We start from the raw sequence: 15,665 nt of genomic DNA, 5'->3' as shown, positions 1-15,665 counted from the left end.
CGGTTCTCTCTAGAAGAGGGAACGAGTATTGCGTAAGTTGCTTACGCTACGGGTAAAGTCATCTTTTCTCAAGATATTTAACCCCCTGAGGTCGACAATCACGCCGGCGTGATCTGCTCGTTTTTTTTTTATATCAGTGTAAAATACTCTGTTGATTTTGATTTTACATACTTGTATTGTACAACATTCAAAACTGTTAAATGTCTTCTTTTATTTGTGTACACTCATAATAAAAATAAAATGTTGTGTTTTTCGCAAAACAAAGAAAATAAACATGATGCGCGTTCTGCCATCTCTCTCAATGTGAAACTCATTCTGAAACGCGACAGAAAATGACCTGTAACACAGCGAATGTTTGTCACACAGACTTGAAACGCATGTCTATACAACGCTTGGAATCTCTATTTTTAAAGTATGTAAATAATATAAAAAACAAATATTCTATTTTTAAGTAATCCATACGAAAGCAGCGGCATGTACAGTTTCTCAAATGCGTCCTCATTAAATTTAATTTGAACACACCTACGAGCGCACGAGCGATTGACATGCAAATGATCCATGCGGAGAAACGCAGACCTGTAAACGCCCTCATCACCTCAAAACAAAGAAGCAGAGACTTCGTAACTTACTGTGTTTTAAAGACGCGCCTGAGCTTACATTGGATTTAGGCTACCTCAGAAGAAGAACGCGATTTAAAGACAAGAAAGATTTAAGGTAAGAATTTTTTACATATTAGTTTGTTATTGTTGCATAAATGTCACATTGCAGTTGAACTGTTGCTAGATATATGGGGAATATTATAATATTTAGACCCGTGTTTACTGTTAAGCCTACTGTGTTTGTGGATATCTGGTCAAACGTAGATATGTATGGTAACCATAATGTTTTATATTTGAGCGCGATCGCGTTTGAATGTATCAGATTTTGCAGCGCGATCGCGTTTGAATGTATCAGATTTTGCAGCGCGATCGCGTTTGAATGTGTCATTTGAAAATTTGAAAAGCAAAACGCACCAAACGGCTTCATGTTTTTACTATTACAGTATCTCATTTCATATCATAATGAATGGAAACATTTGAAGTAACATGATAATCAATATATTTTTCTCTAGCTTGGTTGTTACTGAAATATTTTGGAAGATTAATACTGCTATCTATTGTTATTATTATTTTACCCAGCACTGCGCATAGCTTATGCCTACAAGGCACAACAAACCTTGTGTTCATTATATTATATATTGTTGGAAACATTTGTGTGTGTGTGTGTGTGTGTGTGTGTGTGTGTGTGTGTGTGTGTGTGTGTGTGTGTGTGTGTGTGTGTGTGTGTGTGTGTGTGTATTTTGTGAACTTTAAAAAGCAATTTTAACCAGAAACATCTAATATTTATTTGCAAAACCGTGCAGGCCTTTCTCTTGATATCAGTATGTTCACTTTTTTTTCAGGGCCCAGATGCCACTGAGTCCTGCCGACTTCAACATTCACATGAGTCTCTGGAACATGAACATGGTAAAGTGAAAATCAAACACCTTGGAAATTAAAGGTATGTACAATGTTTTTAGGAATGGCACAAAGGTCTGTCTTTGAAGTGTTTTTTTTTTTTTTGCCATTTGTTGTGTATCTTTGGGTTATGTTGTGTTGTAAATAAATCCAAACAATTTAAAAGCCATTCTTTTTTAAATCTCCTCATTTACAGTTTTGTGCAAGGTTGCTCAGAATGACAGGGCTATTAGGAGCTATTAGGATAGCTCCTAATAGGGCCGTTGGGGAGGTTCTTTGTCTTTCTCAGGTGAGAAAAACTTACATATTAATGAGGTGATCACACCTTCCGCATAAGGCTTTCTAACACAAAACACGTCGTAAAAAATTTAAATCAATATATTGTCTTCTCTGAATGAGCCGTCAGGGTGATTTTCACATAGTTTTGCAGCAAATATTCTAGGCTACGTCATACAATTTTCAAAAGTCTTGTGAAGAAATAATCAGTATGGGTTTCATGGCCTTATTTCAGTGAGAATTTTTTTTGGTATTTTCACAAACCACGCATAAATGTCATTATCTCAAAACTACAAACTTTTACATACATGCTGCTGATATATTATTGTAGCAGAGTTTGTGCTGAATACAGTGTAATTAGACTTTAGCCATGAAAATGTCACAAGTAACAGAAATAACCAGAAATGTCAGAGCATGTCAGAACACCTCCAGGGCCCAGAAAACAGCTCAGACCTCAGAGGGTTAAAGCCAAAAATTATCCTTAATTTTGTATTTATTGTCAACGCGTTGCAGCAGCTAGCAGACCTAGAGCGGGCTAACTAGCGCGCTCATTGGCTGCTCTGCGGCAACTGCAGCAGTCTACCACTGAGCCCTGCATGACGTCACGCCCAATGGGGGCCCGCCAGAATGGGCGTGGCTTAGCGTATAAAAGGACGGGGCTGGGGAGCTGCTTACCTGGTTTTCTTAGACTAAAGCGAGACCAGCTCGAGGCGCGAGCACGGCAGGTTACGCAATACTCGTTCCCTCTTCTAGAGAGAACCGAGGTTACGTTAGTAACAGAGTACGTTCTCTTACAAGAGGTTCTCTCGTATTGCGTAAGTTGCTTACGCTACGGGAACCCCTTGTCAACGCCGTGCGCGCCAAGCATCAACCACATATAGTTCCCAGGGGCACACCCGGGGGACACAGATTAGTGGGAATAAGACGGCCAACTTGAGTGGGCCAGTACATGTACATAAGCACACAGTATCATGTGGCAGGGAATACAGAGCGGCACAGCCGGTCCATACTGAAAAGGGAATATCTACCCTTATAGTGCAGCTCAACCAGGGGAGCTAGGATTAATGTGAGAGTAGCCTGCACGCGAACGAATCTGAGCAGAACATACTCGTATCTTAGGCTATGTTTACGCGGAAACGATCTGAAGAGAAAACGCAAAAGTGGCGTTGCGTTATCATTGTTTTATTCTGCGTTTAGACGAGCGTTTTGGGGAGGAAATCTGCGTGCATATGGTGACGCAAAAGTGTGTGAAATTTGATGTAGTATGCAATCCAGGCGGCTAGGTGGCAATGGACCGGTGATCGGTGCCTTCACTGTCTAGCATACTTTTGCGTTTTTACCCTTTAGACGGGAACGCGACGGTGGAGCGTTTTTAAGATTTCCACTCTGGAGGGTGGTTTCACTTTTTTGCGTTTTTAAGCCCCAAAAACGCCGTCGCGGTCTAAACGAAAGGCACATCTGATAAAATATTTTTACGTTTTCACCCGCGAGCGTTCTCGTGTAAACGGGGCCTTAGACTGACAAAAGTCTAGCCTGCAGGGCAGAAACTTCTAGGTTATAAAACCTAACAAATGTAGAGGGGGAGGCCCAGCCTGCCGCCATACAAATGTCGTGAATAGAAATCCCGCTGGACCAAGCCCACGAAGAGGCCATGCCTCTAGTGGAATGAGCCCTGACGCCCAAGGGGCACTGCAGGTCTTTAGACGCATATGCTGCCGCGATAGCGTCCACCATCCACCTGGAGAGACTCTGTTTCGAGGTGGCGAGGCCCTTGGCCCGCCCACTGAACGAAATGAAGAGCTGCTCCGAGCGCCTGAAAGGAGAACTCCGGTCAATTTTAACATTGAGCTCATATTTTTGTAAATGAGGAGTGCTGTCAATACAGAGAACAACGACAAAAATCGGTGTTGCCTACACCGTGTTATCCTCTTTTTAAAATTTGCACCCTGTTGACTTCAATGGGGCATATTTTAAACCTGCTTTTAGCCTCTTAACATCCTTGATGTGTCATTGCAAGTGCCCATTCCAATGTGAGTGATTCCTTTAGAGTTAACGCGGGTGAATCTGACTGCAGTAGATGTGAAAGATAAGAAAAATGAAGTTAATTCGGCCAGCGCTCATACCTGTATTTACATCCTGCTTTCGGTTGAAGTCCAAAGTAGTCGATTGTCGAGTTCACATGCATATGTTTAGTTACCTATGATCACGCGCGTGAACTCGACAATCGACTACTTTGGACTTCAACCGAAAACAGGATGTAAATACAGGTATGGGCGCTGGCCGATTTAACTTCATTTTTCTTCATATCTTTCACATCTACTGCAGTCAGATTCACCCGCGTTAACTCTAAAGGAATCACTCACATTGGCTGGGCACTTGTAATGACACATCAAGGATGTTAAGAGGGTAAAAGCAGGTTTAAAATATGCCCCATTGAAGTCAACAGAGTGCAAATTTTAAAAAGAGTATTAACACGGCGTAGGCAACACCGATTTTTGTCGTTGTTCTCTGTATTGACAGCACTCCAAATTTACAAAAAAATTAGCTCAATGTTAAAATTGACCGGAGTTCTCCTTGAAGGCGGCGGAGCGCGTGACGCAAACCCTTAACGCCCTAACAGGGCAAAGGAGGTTAACATCGACTTCGCTACCGAATCCCGGTAGGGCCGATTATGTAATAACCTGCGCTCTGAAGGGAGTGCCAAGCACTTTGGGGACATAACCATGTCTCGGCTTGAGGATGACTTTAGAGTCATTAGGTCCAAACTTGAGACACGCGGCGTGTTAACAGATAACGCGTGTAAGTCACCCACACGCTTGACTGATGACAAGGCTATCAGAAAAGCGGTTTTGAGCGAAAGGTATTTCAGATCCACGGTCTGTAAAGGTTCAAAGGGATGTGCTTTCATGGCCTCCAGGACCATAGAAAGATCCCAAATAGGAACCGACGGGGGTCGCGGGGATTCATCCTCATAGCTCCTCTAAGGAAGCGGATGACGAACTCGTTCCTTCCTATTGACTGGCCGCGCGTCGACTCTGCGAACGCCGCAATGGCCGCAACATATACTTTGAGCGTGGAAGGGGTCTTGCCCTTATCCAGTAACTCTTGAAGGGAACAAAGCACCCCAGAGACCCCACAGGTTTGTGGGTCTAGGTTTTTGTCGGCGCACCAGCTAGTAAACACAGACCATTTAGACGCGTAGAGCCGTCTCGTAGAAGGAGCTCTAGACTGCGTGATCGTGTTCACAACCCCTTCTGGCAGGACAACGGGTATCCGTTGATTATCCATGCATGCAGAGACCAGTGCTCTGGATGAGGATGCAAAATCGAGCCGCCAGCTTGAGAGAGAAGATCCCTTCTCACCGGAATCGGCCATGGGACTAAGTCCGTCAGCCGCATCAGCTCCGGGAACCAAATTTGGTTCTCCCATCGCGGAGCTATGAGGAGCACCGAGTGGCCAGTCTCCCTGATTCTCCTGATTACCTGTGGTAACAGCGAGATCGGGGAAAAAGCGTACAGTGGGCAGCTGGGCCATGCTTGGGCCAGCGCGTCCTTGTTCTTCGAAAAGAACATTGGGCAATGAGCGTTGTCTTTTGACGCAAATAGGTCGACTTTCGATTTGCCGAAAAGGTGCCACAGCAGCTGGACTGTTTGAGAATGCAGGGACCATTCTCCCGGACGAACGTTGTCCCTGGACAGTCTGTCTGGACCGTCGTTCAGGCGACCAGGCACATGCGCGGCTCTCAGCGAGAGCAGGGAGTGCTGAGCCCAAACGAGGAGGCGTTCCGCCAGAGCATTGAGATTTCTGAATCTGATACCGCCCTGGCGGTTCACGTAGGCCACCACTGACATATTGTCCGTGCGAACCAGTACATGGTGGCCCCGCAGGCATGTGACGAAGTGCCTCAGCGCATTCTCGAACCGTTATCATCTCCAGACAGTTTATGTGAAGGCACTTTTCCTGGTCTGACCACTTGCCAAAGACCGGCCTGCCCTCGAAAAGGGCGCCCCAACCTAGGTTGGAGGCGTCTGCCGAGATAACCTTCCGGTACGAGATAGCTCCCATTGTCACTCCCAACTGGTACCATTCGGCCGCTATCCAAGGCTCCAGAGCTGAAACGCAGCTCTGAGTCACTCTGATAAGCAGACCGCCGGAAGCCCAAGCTCGGTGTGGTACTCGTGCATTCAGCCAGCGTTGTAGCGGGCTCATACGTAGCAAACCCAGCTGAAGCACTGCTGCAGCTGAGGCCATGCAGCCTAACATTCTCTGAATAGTTTTCAGGGGAACAAGGCTGCCTGTCCAGAATGAAGCGGCCAGGTGTCAAACACCTTCATAGACACAGAGTCCAGTTCTATCCCCAGAAAAGAGTCTGTCTGACTGGGCAGTAATGAGCTCTTGGTCCAATTGACCGTGAGACCCAAGTTTTCCAGATGGCTGAGAAGCAACGTTCTGTGAGATATTAATTCTATCTCCGACTGTGCTAGAATCAACCAATCGTCCAAAAAGTTCAATATTCGCATGCCCTGAGTTCTGAGGGGAGCGAGAGCCGCGTCCATGCACTTCATGAATGTACGGGGTGCTAAGGACAAGCCGAACGGGAGGACAGTGTATTGATATACCTGACCGTCGAAGGCGAATCTCAAGAATGGCCTGTGACGGGGTATTATCTGAATCTGAAAGTATGCGTCTTTCAGATCGAGAGAGATAAACCAGTCCCTCGGGTGAATTTGCACGAGGATTTGTCTGGTGGTGAGCATTTTGAACGGTCGCCTCATGAGAACTTTGTTCAAATGTCTCAGATCTAAGTTAGGTCTGAGAGCACCATCCTTCTTTGGTACGAGGAAATACCGGCTGTAGAAGCCTGACTCGCTCTGGGAAGGCGGTACTGGTTCTATGGCCCCTTTCCATAGCAGCTTTGCTATTTCTGCGCGAAGTAGGTGTGCTACTTCTTGATTCACTTTTGTCTCGGTCCGTGCTAGAAAGCGCGGAGGATGGCGAGCAAATCGCAGCGAATAGCCCTGCTTTACTGTATTCAGCACCCATTCTGACACTCCCGGAATAGCTTCCCATGCTTTTGCGTGCATAGCTAGGGGTAGAATGGCCTCTCGGTTCCGGTCGCCACCCGGCGTGGGCTCGTGAACCTGAATCTGAGGTATCGGCGCGGTGAGCGCGCTCTCGATGCTTGAACACAGCGGCGCGCTGAAAGTGGCGGCTGGCCGGTTTACATGTAATGTCCCGGTCACCTTGAGCGGGGAACATTTCATGGGGTTTCAGGTGAGTGGGTTGTACATCTGCAGTCTCCCTTTTTAAGGGAACTGACAGAGCGAAACGCTTTGATGGCGGTCCGACCGCGGCGGGACTCGACCATCTTCTCCTTGAAGCTGCTAGGAGGACTTCGCGGGCTCAGGCGTCAGCACAATCTTAGGCCGGGGTCCCCGTGGGGGAGGCGGCCTGCGGCGGCTTGACAAGCGTGATCTCTGGCGAGCGCCTTGGCGTTGTTGCGAAGGCGGAGGCTGGGAGGACTGCTGGGTAGAGCGGCCTGCGGCGGAGCTCGAGCGTCGAGGCAGGAAGAGCTTCATGGCCTGTGTGGTCTTCTACACTTCAGAAACCTGGTTGACAATCCCACTTACAGCTGGGCCAAAGAGGCCGGATGGAGAGAGCGGGGCATTCAGAAACACGGCTCGCTCAGCCTCCCTCATGTCTGCAAGTGTCAATCAAAGATGCTTCTCCGTAACGGTGAGCGAGGCCAAGCTCCTCCCAATAGCCTGGGCCGCGGATTTAGTAGCACGAAGGGAAAGGTCCATCGCGCTCCTTAAATCCGTGATGATGGACTGGTCCGTGCCTTTCTCGTCCCACTCACGGAGGAGATCGGCTTGGAGAATCTGAAGAACTGCCATCGAGTGCAGGGCGGAAGCAGCCTGTCCAGCGGCGGTAAAGCGCGGCCGACGAGAGCTGATGTGGCCCGGCAAGCTTTAGACAGGAGGGCAGCCTTTGCACGCCATCCCGCAGAGGGTGGACAAAGGTGCGCTGCTACCGCCTCTTCATTCTGTGACAAGATTGAGGCCCCATTGTTCCTGAAGTGTGGCACAAGAACCCGTACAAGGCTGGTAGCTATCAGGAAGGTTGCAGCCACTGTTGGCATGGACACTTGTCAGACTCTCATTGGGTTGCACGCCTACACAGGATGTGACACTGTAAGCGCTTTTGCTTGCAAAGGGAAGACAAGGGCACTTACACTCCTGATGAACAACAAAGAAACAAGACACATTCTTGAAGTTGAGCCAGGAATGGGACCTCTCACCAGAACTGAGCAACAAACTAGAAGCATTTACATGCGTCCTCTATGCCCCAAAAGCATCAACCACCATGATCAACAAGCTCAGGTACCACCTTTTCTGTGCAAAGAAAGGTGAAATCGAGAGTCATCCACTCCCACCGTGCAAGGATAGCTTGAGGCAACACACACTGCGAGCTAACTATCGGGCTGGTATTTGGAAAAGATGTTTAGAAAAGGACCCACAAGTGCCAAGCCCTGTTGGCAGAGGATGGAAGATGGAGACAGAGGAGGAAGGTGAACAGTTGGTGCTGCACTGGATGGAAGGCCAGCCAGCACCTGAAGCTGTCCTGGATCTACTCGACTGCAACTGCACCAAATAATTTTCACTCCCACCATGTATGTGTCTTGCAAATGGCCTCAGGTGCACAGACTAGGGATGGGCATAATTAATCGACGATCGATAATCGATCGTTAAGAATTTTGTCGATCACGTTTATTTGTTATCGATTAATCTAATGCAGGTTGCGTTGCGTAGTGTGAGTCTTGAAGCAATGGAATTGATTTTAGCGCGGAGGTACCTGTGCATCCCGGCAACGTCAGTCCCCTCAGAGCGGGTGTTTTCAGCGGCTGACTGGCTGTCACCAGGTTGCGGTCGCATCTGATCCCAGATCATGTCAACATGCTTATCTTTCTCAACAGAAATCAGTGGACTGGTGCAGAAGTTCTATGGGAACTTCATGCGTTTTCTCAGATCGGATAGCTATCTGATTTATCAAAACGATTCCATTTACACCCGGTCATATAAATGTGTTTTTGCAAAACAGATATAAATCCGATCTTGAATTCCCGCGCTACATATTTAAATTGTTGCACGTCCGAAAGCAACTGATATGAGCTGCATTTTATTGATCATCAGCGAAAATTTCTAAATCAAAGACTGCAACAATATTGCGGCAACAGCCCTGGTAAGATCATTTCGGTTCTTTACTTTTAATGAAGATGATTGTGTTTTGATGAATGACTTTCACTTTGATTTGCGATAGTTTGCACGTTGGCTTGAATAGATGCTCATCTGTGGAGATGCGTGTTCCAGTAACGCCGTCATATCTGGCTATAACATGACATATAGCCTAGGCCTATAAAACGCTCTCACATGTTTATTTCTTAGCATTTTTGGGATAAGTCAAATTTACATATGTAGTTTCAACAACCAGATGCATTTACTCTTGTCCAGTTTCGTCTGGAATGCGTCTCAGATCTCCTCCTGAAGTGGTTTGAGCGATCGGGTTTAAATCCGCCTCGAATGCGTTTCGGAGGGCATTTACATTTGGTCTTTTCACGATCGGATAGTTATCCGATCACAGAAAACGGATGAAGTGGCCATGGGTCTCTGTTTAAGAACGCCGGCTCGCTGTTCCGCTGTTTTAGAGCACCGCAGGGCATCTTCAAAGTAACGTGCAGTTTCACTGCCACAAGTTGATCTTCTTGTAATAAAGATCTCATCGAGGACAAACAAACTGTATTTTTGTATTTTCATTGCATTTTTAATTTATAAAAAGTTGAAGAAATAATGAATTTCAATATAAAAATATTAATGATTAATCGATAGTCGATCGTTAATTCTCCCGACGATCGACTAAGAAAATTTAATCGAATGCCCATCCCTAGCACAGACATGTGTTAACTGACAGAGTGTGAAAACCAGGTCACCTGTGTAGAAAGTTCAGATGAAGACGAGGACGACATGGAAAATGATGATGATTAGAAATAATGGACATCAACATACAAACCAGCCTTTGATTAAATATATTCACTTTACAACCTGTTTCTTTATTGACTTTTACAACTAATAGGTCTCCATCCTATTTGGCCATTCTATTCACTCTATTCTATTTTGAAGACTTGTGCTGGCTGCACAAGTCTAATTTAAGGCTCTCACAAATAAATAGTATGGGTATTATACATTTTCTGAGTCATCAGAGTGCCTTGAGAATTAAAGTTGAGTTTTGTGTCCGTGGTGTTCTTTCATGCCACAGGGATAAAAGAAAGCATACAGTTTAGGCGGCAGGCATGAAAACAGGTCAGGGGTAAAAAAGGTGAGAAGGATGCGGCATATATATGCGGCTTTCATAATTAGTCTTGCACTAATTTCTATACTTGAAAGAGTATATTTCTATACTTCACATTAAAGATGTGATTGGGCTAGCCCAGTGTCAATCAAGAAAAGAACCAATCTGATCTACGTGTTTCATCGGGTGTCTAGTGCTTTCAACTAGTGCTGACTTTTTTTTTTGACCAATGCATTACACACTAATTACGCACTGTCTAACCCAGCGCCGCCAAATAAGCAAAACAAAACGTATGGGCCGCCAATGTACGAGTTTTATGGGCCGTTAAGACCAAAAGAAAAAAAAAAGAAAAAAAAAAGAGAGATGTATCGGCCCAAAAAGCACGTCGGCCCACCGGGAATCTCCCGGTAGTCCCGATGGCATTAGCCTACATGCCTGGACGTCACAAAACAAAATCCTACCTGTAGCCTTTCACCATCCACTTATTTAGCTGCTGTTGCATCAGTTGACATGCCATCTCATTTCCCCTCTTTCTTTTTCTATTTTTAGCCCCCGACAGCTTTTTTGCGTTATCCATCTTTTTGGACGACAACTCACTAACTGTTACTTGTTCCTGCTCGCTCAGAGATCACGGTTAACATTGTAAGATAACTTACCTCAGGCTTGCTTTCCGACGTGCCGTTCTTTGTTCAGCAGTGTCCAGTTGTCAGACTCGCAGTGTAAAAGACTTTGAAAACATTTCTGCCCTAACGTTACTCTGACTCGTATTGGATGTCATGTTTCGGCATTAGGAATGATGATTGTTTTTTAAAGCTGCGAAGTTTATGGTAACTTCATAGTGGGTAAATGCTGGCCTCGACCACAACCCCCTCCATCCCCCCATCCCCCCCCATGGTTTAAAGAAGTCATGTGACCTCTGTGTTTGTCAGACAGATTCAGTACTGGGCTTAAATGAAAGCCTAAAAGGTCCCCTTTCCAACAATACCAAGCACCATATTATAGAATATTGACAATATCCCTAGCATGAGCCTAAACCAGATATACACCAGATTTCAAAAACGGAATTTATTTTAGGGGGTTAGTAACTTCATAAGCTGAAAAAAAGTGATTTCGCTACCACCCCTGCACTGCTACCCCTCCACGTAGAATTGACGCGTTCTTACATTTTTGGAGAGGTGCACGTCAGGGTACGCGCGCTACACACAGCCTACGATGTAGCTACGGCGTGAGTTCGACGCAGAAGTATAAATTGGGCTTTAGGGTTGACAGGACAGGTTGTAACAAATCATTAAAAAAAAAAAAAAAAATCGAACAAAGCTAAATCTTTCACTGTCTGCATCATTATCCACACAGGCTGTTAGTATGTCCACTAGAGGTGGAGATTTTTTTTCTTCAGATTACACCGCAACCTGGATGTAAGGAATGTCCTATTCCGAAAAAGCAAATTAAGCACATGAGGCATTGTAAACACAAACCTGAATCTCTTGGTTGAGTTTAGTAACATTGCGCACAGATGACTCTTTGAGTTTAAGCAGCTTGGATTGATCTTGCAGTTTCTTCTTTAACTCTGTGATTTGTCCTTCCAGCTCTTGAAGTCTTTTTCTGCGTTGTTCACTCAATCTAGAGTAAAACAAGACATGAAAAATAATAAATTATGAAAGTGTCATTGTGTTGCAGCATTAGACCTGGCAATTTAAGTTTGGCGAGAAACTGGCACAGATATTGAGTTACTTGGCCTGATTGGTGTCCTTCTTAGCAGACTGCAGAGCATGGATGAGATCTTCCTTCTCTTTCTGCAGAGAGCCAACAGCAGCCTGCAGACTTTGAACATTCTCCTGGAGAGGTGAAACAAACAGTAACATGATTTTCATGGTGTTCAGCAATATCATTTTTATGATTTAGTTTCCAGGCTTACCTGATATTCTGTTTGCATGGGCTCCAAATGACTATCATTCTGACACATCTTCTTGACAAAAGCCTCTTTCAGTGCCAAAACTTTATTGAGCTCAATCAGTTCTTTTGACATCTGTGCCTGCCGCAGTGCATGCTGGGCTGTGTAGGCTTCAGGAGAGCCTTTGGCTTGGGGATCAGCACTGATGTCCTAAATTGAAATTTGAGCAAAAAGCAAAATAGAGTAAAAAAAGATTAGGATTTAAAATCAAAAATGTCCTGACTACATTAGGGGTGGGAATCACAGGGTATCTATCAGTGAATCGTCTATCATCGGATATATTTGGGACCACTGATAGACGAATCCACTGATAGACGCCTGCTTTCAAATGCTCCCATGTGTATCTGTGTAAGCGCTCTGTGAAGAGCGTCAAAGATGTCTATTTACAACATGTGCGTCCCATCAATGGTATAAAAGCCGAAGTGCGTCCAGACTTTGGACTTAAACATTGCTGGGGCATCTATTATTTTACTCATCTTTAGAAAAAACTATTTTTCATAAGCTAGTTAACTTATGTTCACGTTTCCCTCATTCATGCGTTGAGAGTGCCACCTCGAAGAGCCATGAAGAAGTGACGCTTGGAGCAGGGAAATCTATTTAAAGCACCTTATTTTATTAATTAAAATATCAATATTTGGCACCAGTGCATCGATTCTCGTATCGCACTGAGAAGGACAACAATATAATCGCCCTATCAATATTTTGTCCCACCCCTAGACGACATTTCAGTTGGGCATATGACAAAATGACGTTGCATATGGTAAACTACACCAAAATGGCCATAAGACTTCCTTTCTTTCATGAAATACTAAGCAATTTATTTAGCTGGACGTTTAACACTGTGCATTGCCAAACAATGAATGTGGACGGATAGTGGATGTCAGAGAACACGGGAGGTCATATTCCAAATTTAACATTGCACACAAGTATGATGTTATATCATTGATAAAACTCTGGTGATAGAAATAGGGTGCTTATTTGGAGAGTGAGATGATGCACCTCATCAGTTTTGAAAGCCTCGTCACATATGTGGGTATACGTAGTAACCAAAGAAACTCATGCAGATAGGTTGGTTTTGTCTGGACACAAATTTTACATTTACATTTAGTCATTTAGCAGATGCTTTTGTCCAAAGTGATTTAGGACTAAGTTAAGCAAGTCATCGTGAAGAGGCAAAAACAACGCAAGAAGTGCTCAAAATACAAAGTTCTGGCATTGTTCAGAGTAGCATAAGCCCGATAAGGGAGGATTATAGGAAAGGATTTAATTTTTTTTTGTATTTTAAATGGGTTAAGTGCTCACGGAAGAGATGAGTTTTCAGTTGTCTTTTGAATGTTGTCAGGGATTCTGCATTCCGGATTAGGGTGGGGAGAGCATTCCACCAGCATGGAACCGTGAATGAGAATGTTCTGGAAAGTGATTTTGTGTCTCTCTGTGATGGAACCACAAGCCGTCGCTCATTGACCGATCATAGACTTCTAGTAGGGATTAGAGATGCGCGGATGGGTTATTATTTCATCCGCAACCGCATCACAAAACTCATCATCCGTCCGCCATCCATCCGCACCAACGTTTTTGACCAATTTTCAAAACCGCACCTGCCCGCCATCCTCTGAATGTATACATATATTTTTCATTTGATTGGTTCATTTGTTTGGTTCAACCGCCCGCCACCCGCCCGAATTTAATTAAAATATTATTTTTCGTCAGTCCGCGGCTGTAACCGCCAACCGCGCATCTCTAGTAGGGATGTAGAATCGTAGGAGCGAGTGAAAGTAGGAGGGTGCTGAGCCTGTGATAGATCTGTAAGCAAGCGTCAATGCCTTGAACTTGATGCGAGCAGCGAGTGGTAGCCAGTGCAGAGAGATGAACAGAAGAGTGACGTGGGCCCTTTTTGTCTCGTTGAAGACAAGACGAGCTGCAGCATTCTGAATCATTTTATTTGATCACTAGCAATTAATAATGTGGTGGACAGGCTTCCTGAAAAGATCTGATTTGAGAAAAAAACTAAAATCTAATTTGCCTGCAGTCTGAACTTAGCCAAAATGTGCAGAGTGGTGGGTCCCACAGTTGAGAACCACAGACTTAATACATACCGCTGGTGGGCCATTATCAGAACCGCCAGGACTGGAACACTCCACAGATGAAGCACTGGCTGAAGTCATGGCATCAATGGTGGCAGCAATCCCCATACTCTCGCTCTGTTGGACCAGGTCATTTGGTTTTATTGTAATTTCAAATCACTGTAAACTAATGATAATGAAAACATCCTACCAACGTTTAAAATCTTTGGAGTCTGTTTATGGTGTCGTCGAAAAGTTTAAATACTGTATTTAACTATTTTAACTTAAGGTGCTTAAGTCAGCACTCCTGTGAGAGACAGCAGACAGAGCTAAACCTCATCCTTACATGTCATGGTACCACTGATAACATCTTGTTACTCAACTACATCCTTCAGAGCACTTTTTCCAGTTATCTTTCACTCCGCCTTCATGCTCACCACAGACTCCTCCACTGGTCACCTTTCACCGTAACCTCCACCTTATTAACCAGTTCTCCTCTTTGGATGTCAATGAAGAAACAGACTCTATATGTTCTAGTACCTTAACATTATGCCTTGCTAATATTTTCCACCGGCTTCAGTCTTACCTTACAGGCAGATCTTTCAATGTTTAATGGAAAAGAAAGGGATTCTGAGTTAAATCAACCAATCAATGGAGTGCCTTAAGGTTCAGTGCTCGCTCTTTTCTCCATTTAGATAACTTCACTGGGAATGATCATAAAGGCACATGGTTTCTCCTACCACTGCTATGCAGATGACACCCAGCTCTTGTGTCATTTCAACCTAATGATACTGTTTGAACTTTTATCTCTGCCTAACTTTCAGCCATTTCTGCCCGGATGAATGAGCGTAAACTACAGCTTAACCTTGCAAAGATGGAGCTTCTTGTAATTCCTGCAGATCCGTCAGCTGACCACAACATCACTGTACAACTTGGTGTCCACAACACTAACTTTTTGTCCAAGCTCTTGGTGTGTCCCGGCCTTAAAGGTGACATTATGCATCACAAGACGGTGTACCCAGAATGTGTCAGTGAAATTACAGCTCAAAATACCCCCCAGTTCATTTATTATATCTTGTCACATTTGCCCCTTTTTGGGTGTGAGCTTTGTCCCTTTAAATGCAAATGAGCTGCTGCTCCCCGCCCCCATTCAGAAGTCGGCCTATCTTTTACACAAGCTTCGGATACAATAACAAAATACGCTAATCTCACTCATCCAAAATCTCAGAAATAACCAGTAGCGGAGTGCAGACTTACGGAGAGACTCAGGATGAGGTTGCAACTTTGAGACTGCACCTGGATGTTTATGAATGGTTAGTAAATACATTTATGTAGTTGTTGTGGAGTTACATTGATTCATCTCATCGACTTGCCTGTACCGTCATGTTTAAAGGCACACTATGCAGTTTCCTTTTTTCTCAAACAGCGACCCCTAGTCTCGCTGTGGAGTACTTGTATTTAAAGGGTCATGAAACCCCCCTCTTTCAGCTCAAGTCTAGCTCACAATCTTTTTGAAAAATGCAACTTAAATTG

General features: G+C 44.6%; 1 protein-coding gene across 1 annotated transcript in view; it reads right to left on the bottom strand.

Moving 5' to 3' along the window:
• Positions 1-15,665, bottom strand: part of kif4 (kinesin family member 4) — a 141,460-nt gene that overhangs the window by 62,444 nt on the left and 63,351 nt on the right. The window contains exons 14-17 of the mRNA XM_081390432.1: positions 14,166-14,270; positions 12,034-12,219; positions 11,850-11,953; positions 11,594-11,738 (exon numbers count right to left, since the gene is read on the bottom strand). Of these exons, the coding sequence (XP_081246558.1) occupies positions 11,594-11,738; positions 11,850-11,953; positions 12,034-12,219; positions 14,166-14,270 (540 nt within the window). The remainder of the gene's footprint in view (positions 1-11,593; positions 11,739-11,849; positions 11,954-12,033; positions 12,220-14,165; positions 14,271-15,665) is intronic.

The sequence above is a fragment of the Scardinius erythrophthalmus genome (assembly GCF_964197995.2).
Source record: "Scardinius erythrophthalmus genome assembly, chromosome: 17".
Lineage (NCBI taxonomy): Eukaryota > Metazoa > Chordata > Actinopteri > Cypriniformes > Leuciscidae > Scardinius > Scardinius erythrophthalmus.
Note: the sequence above shows the minus strand (reverse complement) of the source record. Positions and strands in the feature narration are given on the sequence as shown.